A 16,374-nucleotide genomic window follows, 5' to 3' on the forward strand; every position below is an offset into this window, starting at 1 on the left:
TAAAAATATTTCAACCTTTAATCATTAGGTATAGATATAACTACCCCAATGCTTAACTCTTTGGCTGTGGACATATCTGGAGGTGCCTGGTCAGCTCCAACTTATATTTGCCAGGAATTGAGCCCCTACCCAAGATTTTGGTTGAAGGGGTAGACTTTCATTTCAACACCATCTTCAGTCCTAACTGACTGCATGCACTAAAGATAGATACTTAATCCAGAGATTAAATTAGCTAGGCAGTAATGGATCCCATTTTCCTTCTCAGGAATGTGAACTAAAAGGCATAGAGACTATAGTCAGAGAGTCAGGCATATGAACTACAATGTCATTTAAAGACAGGGTTAAGGTGGTGGTCATTTTTCACAATATGGATCCTAAGGGCTAAGTAGAGAAAGCTAAGAGACAAGCAGGGCTCTGCAGAGAACTGCACAGAGGAAACAGTCACAAGAGATATGCAGAGGATGAGAGCGAAAATAGCTCCTTCTCTCCTGATAGGTGGCCCTGAGGCCTGGCTGTGTCTCATGAGATCCTTTAATATTCTTTGGATTAACCTCTCTTAACTTGGGGTTGCTTCAGCAGGTCTCTGTTCCTTGCAACTAAACATGGTAGCAGCCTCCTGGTTCCTTGGTGCTTGGCTGTCAGCTTCTCTACCTTGTACTCAACTCTTGGCCTCCCTCTCCTCCTCTGTCTGTATTTCCTCTGCTTACTTCTAGACCAATCTACTGCTTGTCCTTCTCCTGATCACATACTCATGTTCTAATTTCCAGGTCTGCCTCATGATTCCTCAGTTTCTCTGGCCACACACATCCTGCCATTGCCCTGAACCTAGAAAGTAGAAGAATTTAACTCCAGTGAACTCATGAAATCCCTTAGTCTGAAAGCAGAGCATTCTTGGTTGCTTTAGAATGGGTGGAGGAGTAATCAGGGAAATACAAATAAAAACCACACTGAGATACCACCTCACGCCAGTCAGAGTGGCTAAAATGAGCAAATTAGAGAACTCTAGATGCTGGCGAGGATGTAGAGAAATGGGCACCCTCCTGCACTGTTGGTGTGAATGTAAACTGGTTCAGCCCCTCTGGAAAACAGTGTGGAGGTTCCTCAAAAAATTAACACTAGAACTCCCCTAGGACCCAGCAATAGCACTGCGAGGAATTTACCCAAAGGATACAGGAGTGCTGATGCATAGAGGCACATGTACCCCAATGTTCATAGAGGCACTCTCAACAATAGCTAAAACATGGGAAGAGCCTAAGTGTCCATCAACGGACGAATGGATCAAGAAGATGTGGTTTATCTATACCATGGAATACTACATGGCAATGAGAAAGAATGAAATCTGGCCATGTGTAGCAACATGGATGGAACTTGAGGGTGTTATGCTGAGTAAAATAAGTCAGGCAGAGAAGAACAGACACCATATGTTTGCACGTATAGGAGGATTAAGAGAAACTTAACGGAGTACCATGGGGGAGAAGAAGGGGGAAAATAGTGGGGGAGAGGGAGGGAGGCAAACCATGAGAGACTCTTGAATGCTGAGAACAAACTGAGGGCTGATGGGGGTGGGGGAGAGGGAAAAGGGGGTGATGGTCATGGAGGAGGGCACTTGTGGGGATGAACACTGGGTGGGTGGAGGAGTTAAGCAAAGAGGGAATGAAGCCACGTGAAAGAGAATCACCTTTTTCCACATCTCATCCCTCTTGCTGTTGAAGTCGCCAGTGCCTGGAATGTCCACCAGCACAACCCCTTCTGGAATCATCTCTGATTTGGGAAGAGTCACTTCCACGTATTTGATCAAGGGCCAAATTTGTGTCTCAGGTGATTCTCCATCCAAGTCTCTCCTGTGAGTCCGGATGTAAGGGTCCAGCTTAACAGACAGCTCTCCTGCCTGAGGAAGAAGGACAAAACCACACACACCAGAAATTCTCCCAGCTTCTCCATCCCGGATCAGTTGTGATCCAGGTTCAGTGAAGGTATGCCAGTAGTGGTAAGAAACAGCAGTGGGCAATGGGCACCAGGAGACCTTATCCAATCTGGATATCCTTTTTTTTTTTATAAATTTTTTAAATATTTTTATTTATTTCTAGGAGAGAGAGAGAGAGAGACAGCGTGAGCAGGGGAGGGTCAGAGAGAGAGGGAGACACAGAATCCGAAACAGGCTCCAGGCTCTGAGCTGGCAGTCAGCACAGAGCCCGACGCGGGGCTCGAATCCACGAACCACGAGATCATGACCTAAGCGAAAGTCGGACGCTTAACCGACTAAGCCACCCAGGTGCCCCCAATCTGGATATCCTTATCCAAGGGCCTACACTCTGAGAGAAAGAAAGGACCTTGGAGATCAGAAAGTGCAAGCTCCTTAATTTACATATGAAGAAACCACAGTCAGTTAGAACAGAGCTTCAGTACAGTTATAGTTTCACTGGAAAATGACTTCGTCTTCTAAATTCCATTTCAGCTCCTTTTTTTTTAAAGTTTTTTTAAAATTTATTTTGAGAGAGAGAGTGGGGAGAGGGGAGGTGCAGAGAGAGATGGAGAGAGAGAATCTGAAGCAGGCTCTGCACTGCAGGGCTTGATCCCAGAAACCCTGAGATCATGACCTGAGCAGAGATGAAGAGTTGGATCCTTAACCAACTGAGCCACCCAGACATCTCCCATTTCAATTCTAAAGTTAATGTAAATTAATGATGGGGAAGCCAAAGGCAAGCTGAGAGTAAAGCACAAGCTAATGCCTTGCAATGCTTCCCCTCTCCAAGTGGGATGTGTGTGATACTCCTTAGGCACTCCTGGCTGCCCAAGAACAAAGGAAAGGGAAAAACATATGGCCAATTGATAGGGATTATAGCCATGCAGGACAAGAGTCTTTATCAGTTTACAAATGTCTTAGTAAGTTACAAGAAAAAGGCAATCTTATCAATAGCTTAACCTCCAGAAACCTATACATTCAGTTTCCTGGAGCCCTAACATCCCCCTCCCCTCCATAGTGATGCGGGTAACAAAGGCAAGAAGGAAATGGTAGATAAAATCAAATTTCCTCATAGCCTGAACCTGTTGACAAATACTTGAGAGAGGCAGAGTAAAACATTCCTCCAGGAACCCCCTACTGTCTTAATCTTGATGCCTTACTAGGGAAAACACAACCTTAGCTTGACAATAGCTAGGTCTCCAGTATCTCCTTTTAGCATATGAAAGTCTTCTTTAGCATATGAAAGTCCTTTTGGAAGCTTCCCTTTTCCTTACTTTTCCCAACTCCCAGGTATATAATCAGTCACCCCTCACACTTAGAATGCAGCTCTTTCTGCTCATGGATCCTGTCCCCATGGTTTAATAAAATCATCTTTTTGTACCAAAGATGTCTCAAGAATTCTTTCTTGGTCATCAGTTGTGGACCCCCACCAACACTCCAAAACCACATCAATTAATATGTAATATTTTCTAAATTTTGGAGAGAGAGTATTCTTCCCACATGGCTAATGCAAACATTCGGATTACCAGAAGGCTCTGACTACAGAAAATTGATAGTGATATGGTGACCATATTTGCCAAATTAAAAATTGATCTGAAATTGATCTTTAAAAAGGGTTTAAAATTTTCTCTTCCTAGTACAAAAAATATCTTGACATGTAGGCATTTCCAGAATGTTTTAAGATGGTGGGTGGAATGGGGAATTGTTCTCAGCCCACTGTTTCTACCTAAACATATCTTCAGACAATGACACACTGAGGTCAGCAACTGTGTATGTGGCAGTAAATCGTTACTGGGCTACCACTTCAGAGGACAGAAGAATTGGGATGTATGGAGGACAGTGATTGTTGTTTTGTTTTGTTTTGAGAGAAAGAATGAGAGAGAGAGAGAGAGCATAAGCAGGAGAAGAGCAGAGAGAGAGGGAGACACCAAATCTGAAGCAGACTCCAGGCTCTGAGTTATCAGCTCAGAGCCTGACTCAGGATTTGAACTCACGAACCACGAGATCATGACCTGAGCCGAAATCAAATGCTTAACCGACTGAACCACCCAGGTGCCCCTGGTGGTCATTGTTAATAAACATCTATAGAATAGTCACGGAAGAAAGATAAGAATGGAAATTCTTTTTTTTTTTTATGTTTATTTGAGAGAGAGAGAATGAGTGGGGTAGTGGCTAGAGAGAGGGAAACAGAGGATCTGAAGCAGGCTCCATGCTGACAGCAGAGAGTCTGGTGCAGGGCTTGAATTCATGAACCTCGAGGTTAGGACTTGAGCCAGTCAGACACTTAGCCAACTGAACTACCTAGATGCCCCAACAATGGAAATTCTTAAAAGAGTTGGGATTAAATCAGGGGATTTGATGCAACCTGTGTAGGGAGTCACAGAATTCATCAATTCTAATCAAATAACAAGAAATTGTGAAAGAAATGATGACAAAGGTTCTTTAAGATATTTAATTTAAAAATAAAGCAGAGGGGTGCCTGGGCACCTCACTAGGTTAGGCGTCTGACTTCAGCCAAGGTCATGATCTCGTGGTTTGTGAGTTCAGGTCCCACATTGGGCCCTATGCTGACAACTCCGAGTCTGGAGCCCACTTCAGATTCTGTGTCTCCCTCTCACTCTGCCCCACCCCTGCTCACATTCTGTCTCTCTCTCAAAAGTAAATAAACATTTAAAAAAATAATAAAGCAGATACATTAAGGGCAATGTGAAAGAACAAACATGGGCTTGAGAAGTCCCTTTGTATAAGAAGGCTCAATCCAATCAGTTGGCTCAGGACAAATCATTCTAAGAGGCAAACAGCTTCCTTCATTGTAGTCCAGAATCTCAGATACAAACTTAATCTGTGTCCTCACACATTGAGATATAATTGTGTTCAATGAATATTTCAACTCCTTGTTTCAACCCTAAGTTTGTAACATTGAGAAGGGATATTTCTAAATACAGAATAGTGAAGAAATGGATACTGATACCTTGGTGTAACTTAGTTGGTGTAAGTTGTATGTATGCAGATAAAGTAATCAGTTTTATAATCATTGTGTTTCTCTGGACATGCTCAGTCTATATTTTAGACATTAGGAGTATAATTATTTTGAACAGTAATACCCATTTAAATATAAAAAGTGACTATTATGTTTGTTTGATTTCCTAGATATATAGGAGCTAAGTGCCTTGAAAGATTTCATTTATTTGACTTCTAAGTGTGCCTGGCCAAGTATTTAAAAATGTTTGAGATAACTGATTATATTAAATTTGAACTATGATACAAAAAGTCTAAAGAAATTTGATTAATTATATTAGTGGTAGGAGCTATTGAAGGAGGATTTGATGTGTTAAATTTAGGATATAGTTGAACGTTAAATTTTAGAACAAGTGTAAATAGTTGTCCTTATTGTATACCAAAAAAATACCAGATTTATAAATAGGATAGCAATATTTTAAAAATGAATGTTAAGGGGGCACCTGGGTGGCTTAGTCAGTTAAGTGTCCGACTTTCACTTGGGTCATGATCCCGCGGTTCGTGGGTTCAAGCCCCGTGTCGGGCTCTGTGCTGACTGCCAGCGCAGAGCCTGGAGCCTATTTCAGAGTCTGTGTCTCCCTCTCTCTCTGACCCTCCCCTGCTCTCGCTGTCTCTCTCTCTCTCCTAGAAATAAATAAAAATATTTTTAAAAAATGAATGTTAAGAAACAAGAAAAACTAGGTTTTAAATGTATGATTTCAATAAGTTACACATTCGTTCTACAAGTTTTTACTTAAATTTACAATTAAATGTAATTTAATAAGATGGATATTGATTATACAAGTGAGGAGAGTGTTGTTCAACTAGCTACATATCCAATGTCCATCCTGCCCTTCATCTGTGCTAGCTGAATAGTGTTTGGGCAGCTGATCAGAACACATCTGTTTCTTGCTTTAGACTCCCTTTCACCTAAGAAAAGTGATGTGCCTGAACCAGAGGTCAGTTCTGAAAAAAAAAAAAAAAAATCTACCCAGAAATTTGTTGGGGGGGTGCTTTTGAGAAAGTTTTACTTTCCAAGGAAAGGGAGGTATGGTTGATGCCAACTTTTTACCCTTTTCTTTCTGCCATGAAGCCAGCTGTGAAGTCTAGCACCTCGGTAGCAATCTTATGACTATGTGGCAACAAGTATGAATGGTCAAGGGAACTCAGGAGATGTTAATCTTGACATTGTTGAGCCACTGAACCAACCTGCAAACTCAGTTGCTTCCAGACTCATGTGAGAAAATGAATAAGCCCCTATTCATTTAAGCCATTGTAAATTGGGTGGGTTTTTTTTTTTTAACATCTGCAGCCGGAAGCATCCTTAATTAATCCTTAAGCAACTGTAAATAGTCTTTCCTGTGCACAAAAGATCTCCCATTCAGACACTAAAATTTCTCATTTGACAGCCATAAATAATGAAAAAGAACTTGGTCGGGGATATTTCTGATTTGGGTATCAGCTTATTTCCAATAAAAGCACTGTGCCTTGAGCAAATCTCCTGCATGGATTCAATTATTACACTTGAGACACATGATAAAATAAAGAAAAAAATCTTGAAGCTACCTCTTCTGCCTTGAGTGTGATAATTCTGGATGTGGGAATCTTTCCTTTGGGCTTTGCTCTTAGTAACTCCTCATAGTTCTTCCTTTCTGCCCCATTTCCATAAAGCATTTGTAGCTTCCAGATGGCTTCCTCCATTGCATCATCCCTGTCCCAAGCATCTGCCTCTTCTCTGTCCAGTTCCTCTGTCCTGTGCAGGAGTTTAGTCAAGTTCTTCAGCTCTTCTTTCCACTCCTGCCAAGGGAGAGCAGGGCCAAGCCCCTCAAGACACAGATACAGAAAACCACGACAAAGGGAGAAAACCATTGTTCTGGGCAGAGGGTTGGGGGAGTGGGAGGCGGGAGGCTTCCTATTCAGGAAATCTAAAGTCATTTAATCCAAAAAGGAATCGTCTAATTCAAACCCCTTGTTCTGTCAGTGAGGAAACAGGGAGCCAAAGAGGGAATGGATTGCTTGAAGTCTCATAACAACAGTGACAGGATGCAGGCTAGAACCTCCATCTCGCTCTACTGAGCTTTCTCATTCTGTGCTATGTTCCTTCCATTCAACAAAGGCCTAAACTATATTTACAAGGAATATAATGTTAATCTCTAAATGAGAGGGAGAAGGAAAGAAAGAAAAGGAAGGAAAGAGGAGAGGGAGGGAGGAAAGGAAGGAGGGAGAGACAGAGGAAAAACAGGAAGGGGAAACAAGAAGGAAGGAAGCAAGCAACAAAGGAGACACTTACCTGGTCAGAGAGAAGGTGGATTTTGGCCTCATATTGTTCACAAGAGCCTGAGCTCACTTGTACAATACATGATGTACATATACTTTCTCCAGATACTGGTAGAAACATTGCTTGCTGGATGATGGCATTAATCAGGGAGCTCTTCCCAGCCCCTGTGCTTCCAAATAATCCAATGTAGATTGGGTCCAATGATGGTTTTTCAATCAAGGCAAGAAGCCTGTTTCTAGATCGATTTTTATATGCACATTGTCATGTTTATCAAAGCACAGTGGGAAGAATATCAAAATAGAACATGAAGGACCCGAGTTCTAATCCTAGGCAAGTTGTACATCTTTTTGAAACTCTACTATTTTCTTGGTCAAAGGAGAAATTAGTCCCTGTTTACTACATATTTGTCACAAGGACCAAAAGAGATTATACAAAAAGTAAGTACCATTACTTGGAAGTGATAATCCTATACAAGCTCTGTAATACCTATATAGAAATGAAGCATTTTTGCTTGTGTTCTATGGAAATTACATAGCCTTGTTCCTAGAAATAAAGTTTAGGCAGAGATAAAGTATTACTGGGAGCAACACAGAGTCTTGTTGAGCAGGAGATTCTGCCCTGTCACCAATCGGGTTCTTCAAGTCATCTGAGCCCAGCAGGTGATGCACAGGCTAAAGTTTCACACAGCCTGGATTGGATTCATGCCCTTCCGTTTACCAACAGTGTGACTTTGGTCAATGTTTTCTTGGCCTCTCTGAGCCACAATTTCAGTAAAACTGGGATGATAATAAGAGTTCCTGCTTTATAGGGGTATTGAGGCAATTAAACGAAATTTGATATATGTATTTAGCGAGAGTGGCAACCCAATGAATGTCAATTATCAGTATAAACAATAATAGCCCATAGCTATATAATTTTTTAGCCTCCTTTACTTAGTTTCTAATTTAAAATTCCCTTTCATTGTTGGAGAAAAGCATCTACAGCAACCTAAGGAAAGACATGAAAGGAAGATATTATGATGGCTGGTATCAGACTCACATAAGATACTTGACTCCATTAGGAATGCTGTCATCCAGGAAGACAGAATGAATAAGTTTCTGGTAAGTATTGCTCAAAACTCTTCTGGTCCGTGACTCCAATTTTTCATCTGGAATCAATAGGGATGTATTACCTGGGATGTACCTGGCAGGGATCAAGTACTAGGTCTCCAAAAGAGGATTGTGCTCAATATGTCAAAGAAAAGGAAAAAAATGAAATGAAAAGCCGATTAAATATGATAGCAATTTATCTGACACTACAGATAATAGCTCATGGGAGATAGCAATTATTGACTGTGAAAGCTTCTCAAGGAGCTAGCCTGCTCTGAAACTCCTTGTAACAGAAGTCAGCATATGCTTTGTCATGGGTTATAGCCCCTCTAGATTCTTCTCTCCTGTGGTCATAAAAAGAAAAATTGCAAGGCCATCATATAAATACTCACCAAGGCACCAAACCAATCATTTTCACAGTCTTTGTTCTAATAAGGAAGAAGTTATTGTGATAACAATCCTCCTATCCAGAGACTCCTAGAAATAAGTTGTTAAATTATAGATCTCTGCAGAGACTCTGAAGCCTCCTTTGCTGGATCAGGATGATTTGACTATGTTCCATCCTTCCTTCCAACCTAAGTGTCTCTTCCTTTCAGCATTTTAACACATTTAACACAGAGCCACATTAAAACTAGCTCCACAGCAGTTTCACAACACTCACATTCCTTGAGAGCACTTTGTTCCACGGACGGAAATGCTCGGAACCGCTGGTCTCTATCTGAACGTCTTCTTTTTTTCGTTGGCTCTGTATATAAACCATCATCAACTAGAGATAAACAGAGATTATATAAAATTAAAGGTCCTGGGTCAGAGTGTACTTGCCTGACCTCTATCAACACACAAACCCAAAGAATCTAAGAAGGCTCCTGCCAGCTCTGTATGCATAAACTCATTCTAGAAGCAGGCACCATTGGTCCATTCCAGTCTGGTCTCTACTTCCCAGAGTCACAGGACTTTCCAACTAGATCCAAAGTACAGAGTATAACATATCTCCCCAGAACATATGTTGACGTGAAATGAAAAGTTTGGAAACCCTAAGAAGCCAAGATAGCTGGATATTCTTCAGTATATGTTACTGTGTACAGAGAAGCCCAAGAAAGGACTACGTGTGGGATGAAGAAAGGCCTCTGGGAGGTCGTTTCAAACTTGGAAAGAAATTCATCAGGAGCAGAATGCAGAGGTAAGAACTGGCCACATGACCAGGGCAAACCACTTCTTGCCCATCTGTAAGATGAGAGGGCCGACAAAAATATATGCAAGGTAACAATTCGGGAGGATGTTCTACTAGTGCATGCCCTTCAGAGGTGAAATTTGGGAAAATTTTCTCCCTTCCTCACTGAAAGTCATTAGCAGCTGCTTCCTTACATAAGTAAGAATAGAAATCCCCATGAAGCAAAACTTTGTAGTTCTCCTGAGATTTATTCACTTTAATGGTTTCCCTTGGTTATGAAGTAAAGGGCTGGCAGGATCCGTAATGCTCTGGAAAGGGTACAACCAAAACATTGTGTTCTGGATGAGTTTTAGAAAATACCCCCTGGCAGTATCCATCTGGTTAGAAAAGGGCAATAGGTGGGTCTTTGGAGTCAAGGTTATTGGAAATGATCCTAACCCAGTGCTCCTGGGATTGGTTTGTGCCTTGGGAAATGGCCATGAGATGAACCTGAAGAAGTGATCCCCAGGAGTCATGGCCCATAGAGGGGCATGAGCCCCCCAAACTGAGCATCATGTCGGGAGGTCATCTTCCCTGAAGAACCACAGCATCTAAGAAGGTTCACGTTGGGACCCAGAAGAGCAACCTGCAAGGCCCAGCCTCCACCGCAGGGCTCCTCCAAACAGCAGGTCTTCCAGATAATTCAGCCAGCCTTCTCCCTCTGCTCAGCCTTATGGCTTCCAGCACAAATCCTGCCATGTCCTGGAGCCAGTTCACACCCCATAAAGTACTGCAGTGCAGAGGGTGCTGTTTGCCAAACCCTGAATCCCTGCCACCTCGTGCTCATGCAGTGACAGGGCGTTGAAAGAGCTTGTATTTCAGACCCTCTGTCTCAGACATTCTAACTTCTAACTGAGCTCGACTCAAAGATTTCATCATGCCTTAGTTTAAGCACTGCATGAGAATTAAATACCAAGTTGCTGGCTCAGTGGTTCGAGTTGGAGAAGGAAGAGGCAGAGAAGAAAAGAATATGCCACTCAGATCCCTAGACAAGCCACAAGCTGAAGAATACTTTAGTCTGTGCTACAAAAGGTATCTCAGAATTCCAGGATGTTTCTACAATCTGTGTGTGGAAAGTAAAAGATGCCGGGCCTTGATCTTGACTTTGTAACTCTTTTGTGCAAACAATATTTACACATCATCTTAGCCACATATATAAAACAAGGGATATGTCCATACATCCATGGCCTTCATTTCAATTTTATAAGAACTAGCAAGAAATCTGATAAAAGATTAGAAGCTTATTTCTCAATTAAAGCAAAGACTAGGAAGTCAGATAAACGGCAGGGTGTAAAACTTTTTCTTCAATCGCTAAAATGAAAAAACACTTGGAAAGGAGAAAGTAGTCTATCTTGGATTTAGGCCATTTAAGGGTAGTATTTCTATTTAAATCGTGACTGGAATGAACTGACCTGAACTGGCCACATCTCTTCTCATTCCCTGTAACTGCTCAAGCACTCCCTCCCCTTTTCCAGCATTTTACACTGAAGCACCCAAGAAAAAGAGCAGTAGGCGTAGGCGGGGGCAACCCAAAGAAGTAAACCTAGTCTACTGCTGCTGTTGCCTCTTGCTGACACAAGGTGTCACTTTAAAAAACTGAGCCCTAGCCACCTAACACAGGATACAGGTTGATTGTTGATCCAGAGAATTGCCAGAGACTGTTATGGATATTCCAAGCTGAACAGTTCCACGCTTTCAGTGCTAGCCACCACCCCACTGACCCAGAAACCCTGCATCCCTTACCCCTAAGGGATTTCATCCCCTATGAGTGAGGAAATACATGTGATACATCCTGTTTTCTGCACAGTGGGGTTACTTTCCTGCATCTTCCTAGGGAAGGCTCCCTCCTTGGCTCCAGGGCCTTACACCACCCTCACTGACTCCAAGGGGATTCACCCTACATCTCTCCTTCTAAGGAAAGTGCCTGAAATGATTCCAGGGGCCTTACCTTGCCTGGAATCCAAGAAAGGCCTTCTAAAACCATCCTGTTAAAAGAGGACACCCAGAATGTTCAAACTTAATTGCTGGTGAGATAGTCTACCACATCATGAATGGGCTATTTTAGTTGTTGAAATAGTTTATATTCACTCACTATTAAACTGTGCCATGAGAAAGCAGCTTCTGAAGGAACAATGACTACAGTTAAATAATCTCAACTGATCTGCCCTTAATTATATAGTGGTAAATAGGAAGTATACACTCCATCAGGGAATATTATAGGAATGTTACCTGGGTGTGGTCCCTGACCCACAAAATCCTCAGTTTCTTCCATGTCCTGTTATACAAATGCCTGCTTTTGTCCACTTGGGAGAACAAGCCTAAAAATATATACAAAGTACAAAAATGGGGGTGGGAATAAATGCAGAAATTATAAATACATAAAGCAAAATAATAAACAACAACATGTAAATCTGTTTACGCTTTGTTTACCCAACTAGATTCCAAGCTGTTAAAGTGAAATGGCCATTCTAACTTATCTTTGAATTCTTCACAACACTTCCTATACTACATGTTGATTTAAACATGACAAGAATCAATGTTTGATCATTGGTTTTCTTTTTTTTTTTTAATTTTTAATGTTTATTTTTAAGAGAGAGACAGACAGACAAACAGAGTGCAAGTGGGGAAGGAACAGAGAGGGAGACACAGAATCTGAAGCAGGCTCCAGGTTCCGAGCTGTCAGCTCAGAGCCCAACGTGGGGCTCAAACACCCAAACTATGAGATCGTGACCTGAGCCAAAGTCGGACGCTTAACTGACTGAGCCACCCAGGTGCCCCTGACCATTGGTTTTCAATAATAGTTGTATGTATAGAACTTTAAACTGATATTATCTGAGAACTTTATTAATAATAAACTCTAAAATAATAATATACCTCTAGTGATCTAAACTATAAAGTTGAAATTATTGTATGGCTTTGCTGCTTTAGGTGGCATTAGTAGCCCAATCAGGTTCAGTTATGTTTAGTCCCAGCAGATCTCAGCAAGAATCTGGAAGATGGATAGAATATTCAATATTCCTAAGGTCCCCTGGAGTTGCTTTGGGAACTACTGAGTGGGGAAGGAGAGATGCAATAACTAGGTTCTCCGGATCTTTCTTGTTTCCTCACTCCACTTCAATGAGGAAGACCCCCACCGTCACCTGGCCACTTAGGTCTATATGCAGTGCCACAGCTTGGGGCATCGGCAGGTTTAGGGGGGTTGGGGGAGGAGAGGCACATCCAAAAGGAGAAGGTCAAATCCAACTTGTCTCCAGTCCATAGGCAGACAGAGCTTGGGCATGGAGGGAGAATGGGACCCATAGAGGCTCAGAACAGAGGACATTGGGTAGGGATATGTTATCCCGGAGTTTCTTTGTCTCCACACACAGAGGAGAATTTGAGCAACACAGAGGGGAGCCCCAAAGTGCTTCTCTCCTTACCTGATGTTGCTGTTTGGATCACTCAGCCATGTACTTCAAAAGCAGAGTTACCCGCCCTTATGAGAAATGCAAAGTTCTATCTGATCTGTCAACTGCCACTAGACCCACAGGCTGTTAGAGACATTATGCCTCATTTACATATTAACTCCAAATGAAAATCACAGCTCCTCAGTCAAAACAGCCTCTTATTCTTGGTTTGGCTGGTGGATATTTAACTGGCCAAATGGTTTCTGTACTGTGGGTGTTGGCTGGATGTGGTGTGAATCCCTACTGTGTGCAAGGTCCTGAGCCTTAGGCAGAGTTCCTCATCTCTTCATTCCTTATCTTGAGGCTCCCTCTCAGACCACCCCAACCTCCTTACAGTTCTCCAAGGCAGGGTGTCCTACTCCATGCATTTGAGTGTAGGCTGTTCTCTCCGTGTGGGGCACCCTTCCGCTCTTCTTCCTGGTGAGTTCCTACTCTTTAAGATCCTTTTTCAGCATTTCCTCTGTGAAACTGTTTCCTGATTCCCAGTCATTCCCCTCTTGTGTCACCACAGCTCCAAGCACACCTCTGTTATCATGCCTCCTTGTCCCTTTCTTCTTTCTATGGGCTATTTGAGGTTATACCTACATTTGTTTCAGTGTTGCATTTCTATCAGGAAGTGCAATGACTGACAAAAATTGGTAAATGAACTAATAAATAAAATAACGAATGGGAAGCTTCTGATGAGATTCTAAACCAAAGGATGTTTAAAAACCAAATTAGCTTTTTATTAAGGTTTTGTTTAAACCATATTTGTTTTTTTTTTTAATATAATTAGAATCCTAGATTAAGGAATAAAGGAGAGGGTAGGAAGACAACGACAACATCAACAGAGAAGACTATGAAGTAGGACCATGAATGCTGAATTTGAAGAAGGAATGACACAGGCAAAGGCAGAAGATAGGGCAAGGACCTCATAGCAGTCTTCAAATACATGACCTTAGAGGTGCATATAAAATTCATTAGAAAGCAATGGATTTTCTGCCACTAAGTGTGTCTGAACCTATACTGGTATGACCACTTCATAATGGCATTGGACTAGATGAGCTTGAAGGTCTCTTCAAATCCCAGATTCTATTTTCTTACTTGAAGTGTTCACCAGCAAAGCTGGTAGGTGAAGTCCTCGATGAGGTCACAAAAATTCACCAGAGCTACAAGTCGTTCCTGGTTTGTAGTGCTGAGTTGGAAATGCCAAACCACATCAAGACCTAAGTAAGACAGGGAAACAAAAGGGTATAATGAGCTATAATGTGTGTAAGTATATGATAATGCCTATCAATAACTTTATTTTTTTTACTTTTTAAAAAATGTTTATTTATTTTTGGAGGAGTGACAGAGCTTGAGTGGGGGAGGGGCAGAGAGAGAACGGGAGACACAGAATCCGAAATATGCTCTGGCTCTGGGCTTGAACTCACAAACTGAGATCATGACTTGAGCTGAAGTCAGATGCTTAACCAACTGTGCCGAGACACCCAGGCGCCCTGACTTTATTTTTTTTTAAATAGGCTCTGTGCCCAACGTGGAGCTCAAACTCACAACCCAGACACCAAGAGTCACATGCTCTACTGACTGAGTCAGCCAGGCACACCCTCCCACCGCCCCCGCCCCCATCAATAACTTGAGATACAGAGCTAGGAATTACCCCTAAGAAAGAAAGAGATCTGTTGTTTCCCGAAGACAGCAGCTCAATGAGCCACAGTCCCACAAAACATTAGGCACTGTGTCACATGGATCACTGAAAACAAAACAAAATGTGTGGTCTTATCAGTAGACAAATGCACTGTAGACCTCCAGGATAACTTGTGTTCTGGTAGCGAAAATCCAGGAAGACATAGTGGAGTCAGATGAAGTCCAAAAGGACTAATAATAAATTGATAAGTGTTACCACCATATGAACAGTGAGATTAAGACCCTTCAATCTGAGACAGCAGTGGATTTAGAAGAGAAGCAGACATTTTCACCAAATCCTGGGCACTGGTTTTGGCTGCCATTAGGGTCACAGGAACTTCAGTTCATCTAACGTCATTTATAAAGTCAACTTTACACAATGGCCAGTAAGGACTGTTAGCATGTGAGTATCCCGGTTTGGGCTGGGCTTAGCTGCACGTAGTGGAGACACCAAACCATGAGCCTCGTAATGCAGGCGCATCTATGGTACATGAGTAATTTGTGATCCCTAACTGAAATTTGGAGAAATTGAAAATTATTTGAGGTGTGCTTGTGATCCCTTCTGCCAATGTTCAAAGATTGCTGACCATTTAATCAGCAAACCAAGACAAAGGAAAATGGAAATGGGTCATTAACAGAAGGACTGAGAAATTAGAATGAAGGAAACAGCAGGCACTTAAAAAGGAAAACTTACAAACAAATATATCAATGAATAGGGGGGTAGTGTGGTACAGACTCTCTGTACATAGTCACTGAGTAAACTAAATGATGGCAGGAAGGGCTGTCAGCTGCAAATCAGGTGTGGAAAGTACAGTTCTGGCTTTGTCACCAGTCAAAAGAGATGTAGGACTTCAGAAAAGTTATTTTATCAGCATGGGGCTTAGTTTTCTCACCTATAAAGAGAGACTGAACAAGTCCTTAAAATGTGAATATCCTCTGATTTAGTTGGATGCAAAAAGGATTAAGCTTCTTTTTTTAAATGTCACCTGCCATTGAAACCAAGACTGTACCAACGATTAGGGCTCCTGTGTAATCAAAAGTAGCACAACCAAGATGTCTGTAATTTCAGGTTCATTTCACTTTGAGGAGCCAACCACCCATGGGTCCATAGTTCTTCCTCAAATTATGTGGGGTTCCACTTTACCCCAAAGAGGGGCAGTAATGGTGGTTGTATTTTGTAAAAATTTGGCTTCTCTGGAGAAGCAATAGAAAGGAGTCCAAATTTATTGCTCACACAGGCTAGGTGTTCCAGTGTGGTTTATTTCACTTGTATTTCAACTATGCGGTTAGAACTTAAGTTTTGCTTTTAGTATGTATTTACATTCATGTGCAGTGAGCCTAAGAATAGCATCTTTTAAATGAGACTCTCTGCATATTTAGCTAGATATGGGAAGGTTGCACAGAATGCATTTCCTGTTAAATAATTATGACTTTTGGCAGTTATTTTTGCTTCTTCCACTCTCCTTTTCTTCTGTTTGTATTTGCTTAAAGTCTTTTTTTTTCTTAAAGAAACATAACAGAGATGACATAAATGCAATAGTTATTTCTGTTCTAGAACAGCTTCATATAGTGTAATTAAATAAAGAATGCTCCTGAGCCCCTTCTTTTACAGATATCGGACACTGAGGCTCATAGGGGGGAAGGAACTTGTCCAAGGTTGGAGTGACTCCAAGGTCGGTGTTTTCTTCCTCCCACCAAGCAGCCTCTCATAGGTACTATTTAAAAAA

General features: G+C 41.8%; 1 protein-coding gene across 3 annotated transcripts in view; it reads right to left on the minus strand.

Annotated features, from left to right (window-relative positions):
- Nucleotides 1-14,136, minus strand: part of NUGGC (nuclear GTPase, germinal center associated) — a 48,964-nt gene extending 34,828 nt beyond the window's left edge. The window contains exons 1-7 of one of the 3 annotated variants that reach the window (XM_077769720.1): nt 14,066-14,136; nt 11,766-11,854; nt 8,988-9,092; nt 8,277-8,385; nt 7,251-7,473; nt 6,527-6,757; nt 1,679-1,888 (exon numbers count right to left, since the gene is read on the minus strand). In XM_077769720.1, the coding sequence (XP_077625846.1) occupies nt 1,679-1,888; nt 6,527-6,757; nt 7,251-7,473; nt 8,277-8,385; nt 8,988-9,092; nt 11,766-11,808 (921 nt within the window). In that variant the 5' untranslated portion in view covers nt 11,809-11,854; nt 14,066-14,136. Of the gene's footprint in view, nt 1-1,678; nt 1,889-6,526; nt 6,758-7,250; nt 7,474-8,276; nt 8,386-8,987; nt 9,093-11,765; nt 11,855-12,955; nt 13,008-14,065 lie in introns of those variants that run through there. The other 2 variants (XM_077769721.1, XM_077769722.1) reach the window with 2 other exon arrangements.
- Nucleotides 14,137-16,374: the final 2,238 nt, after the last annotated feature.

The sequence above is a fragment of the Crocuta crocuta genome, unplaced genomic scaffold (genome assembly GCF_008692635.1).
Source record: "Crocuta crocuta isolate KB4526 unplaced genomic scaffold, BGI_CrCroc_1.0 scaffold551, whole genome shotgun sequence".
Classification (NCBI taxonomy): Eukaryota; Metazoa; Chordata; class Mammalia; order Carnivora; family Hyaenidae; genus Crocuta; species Crocuta crocuta.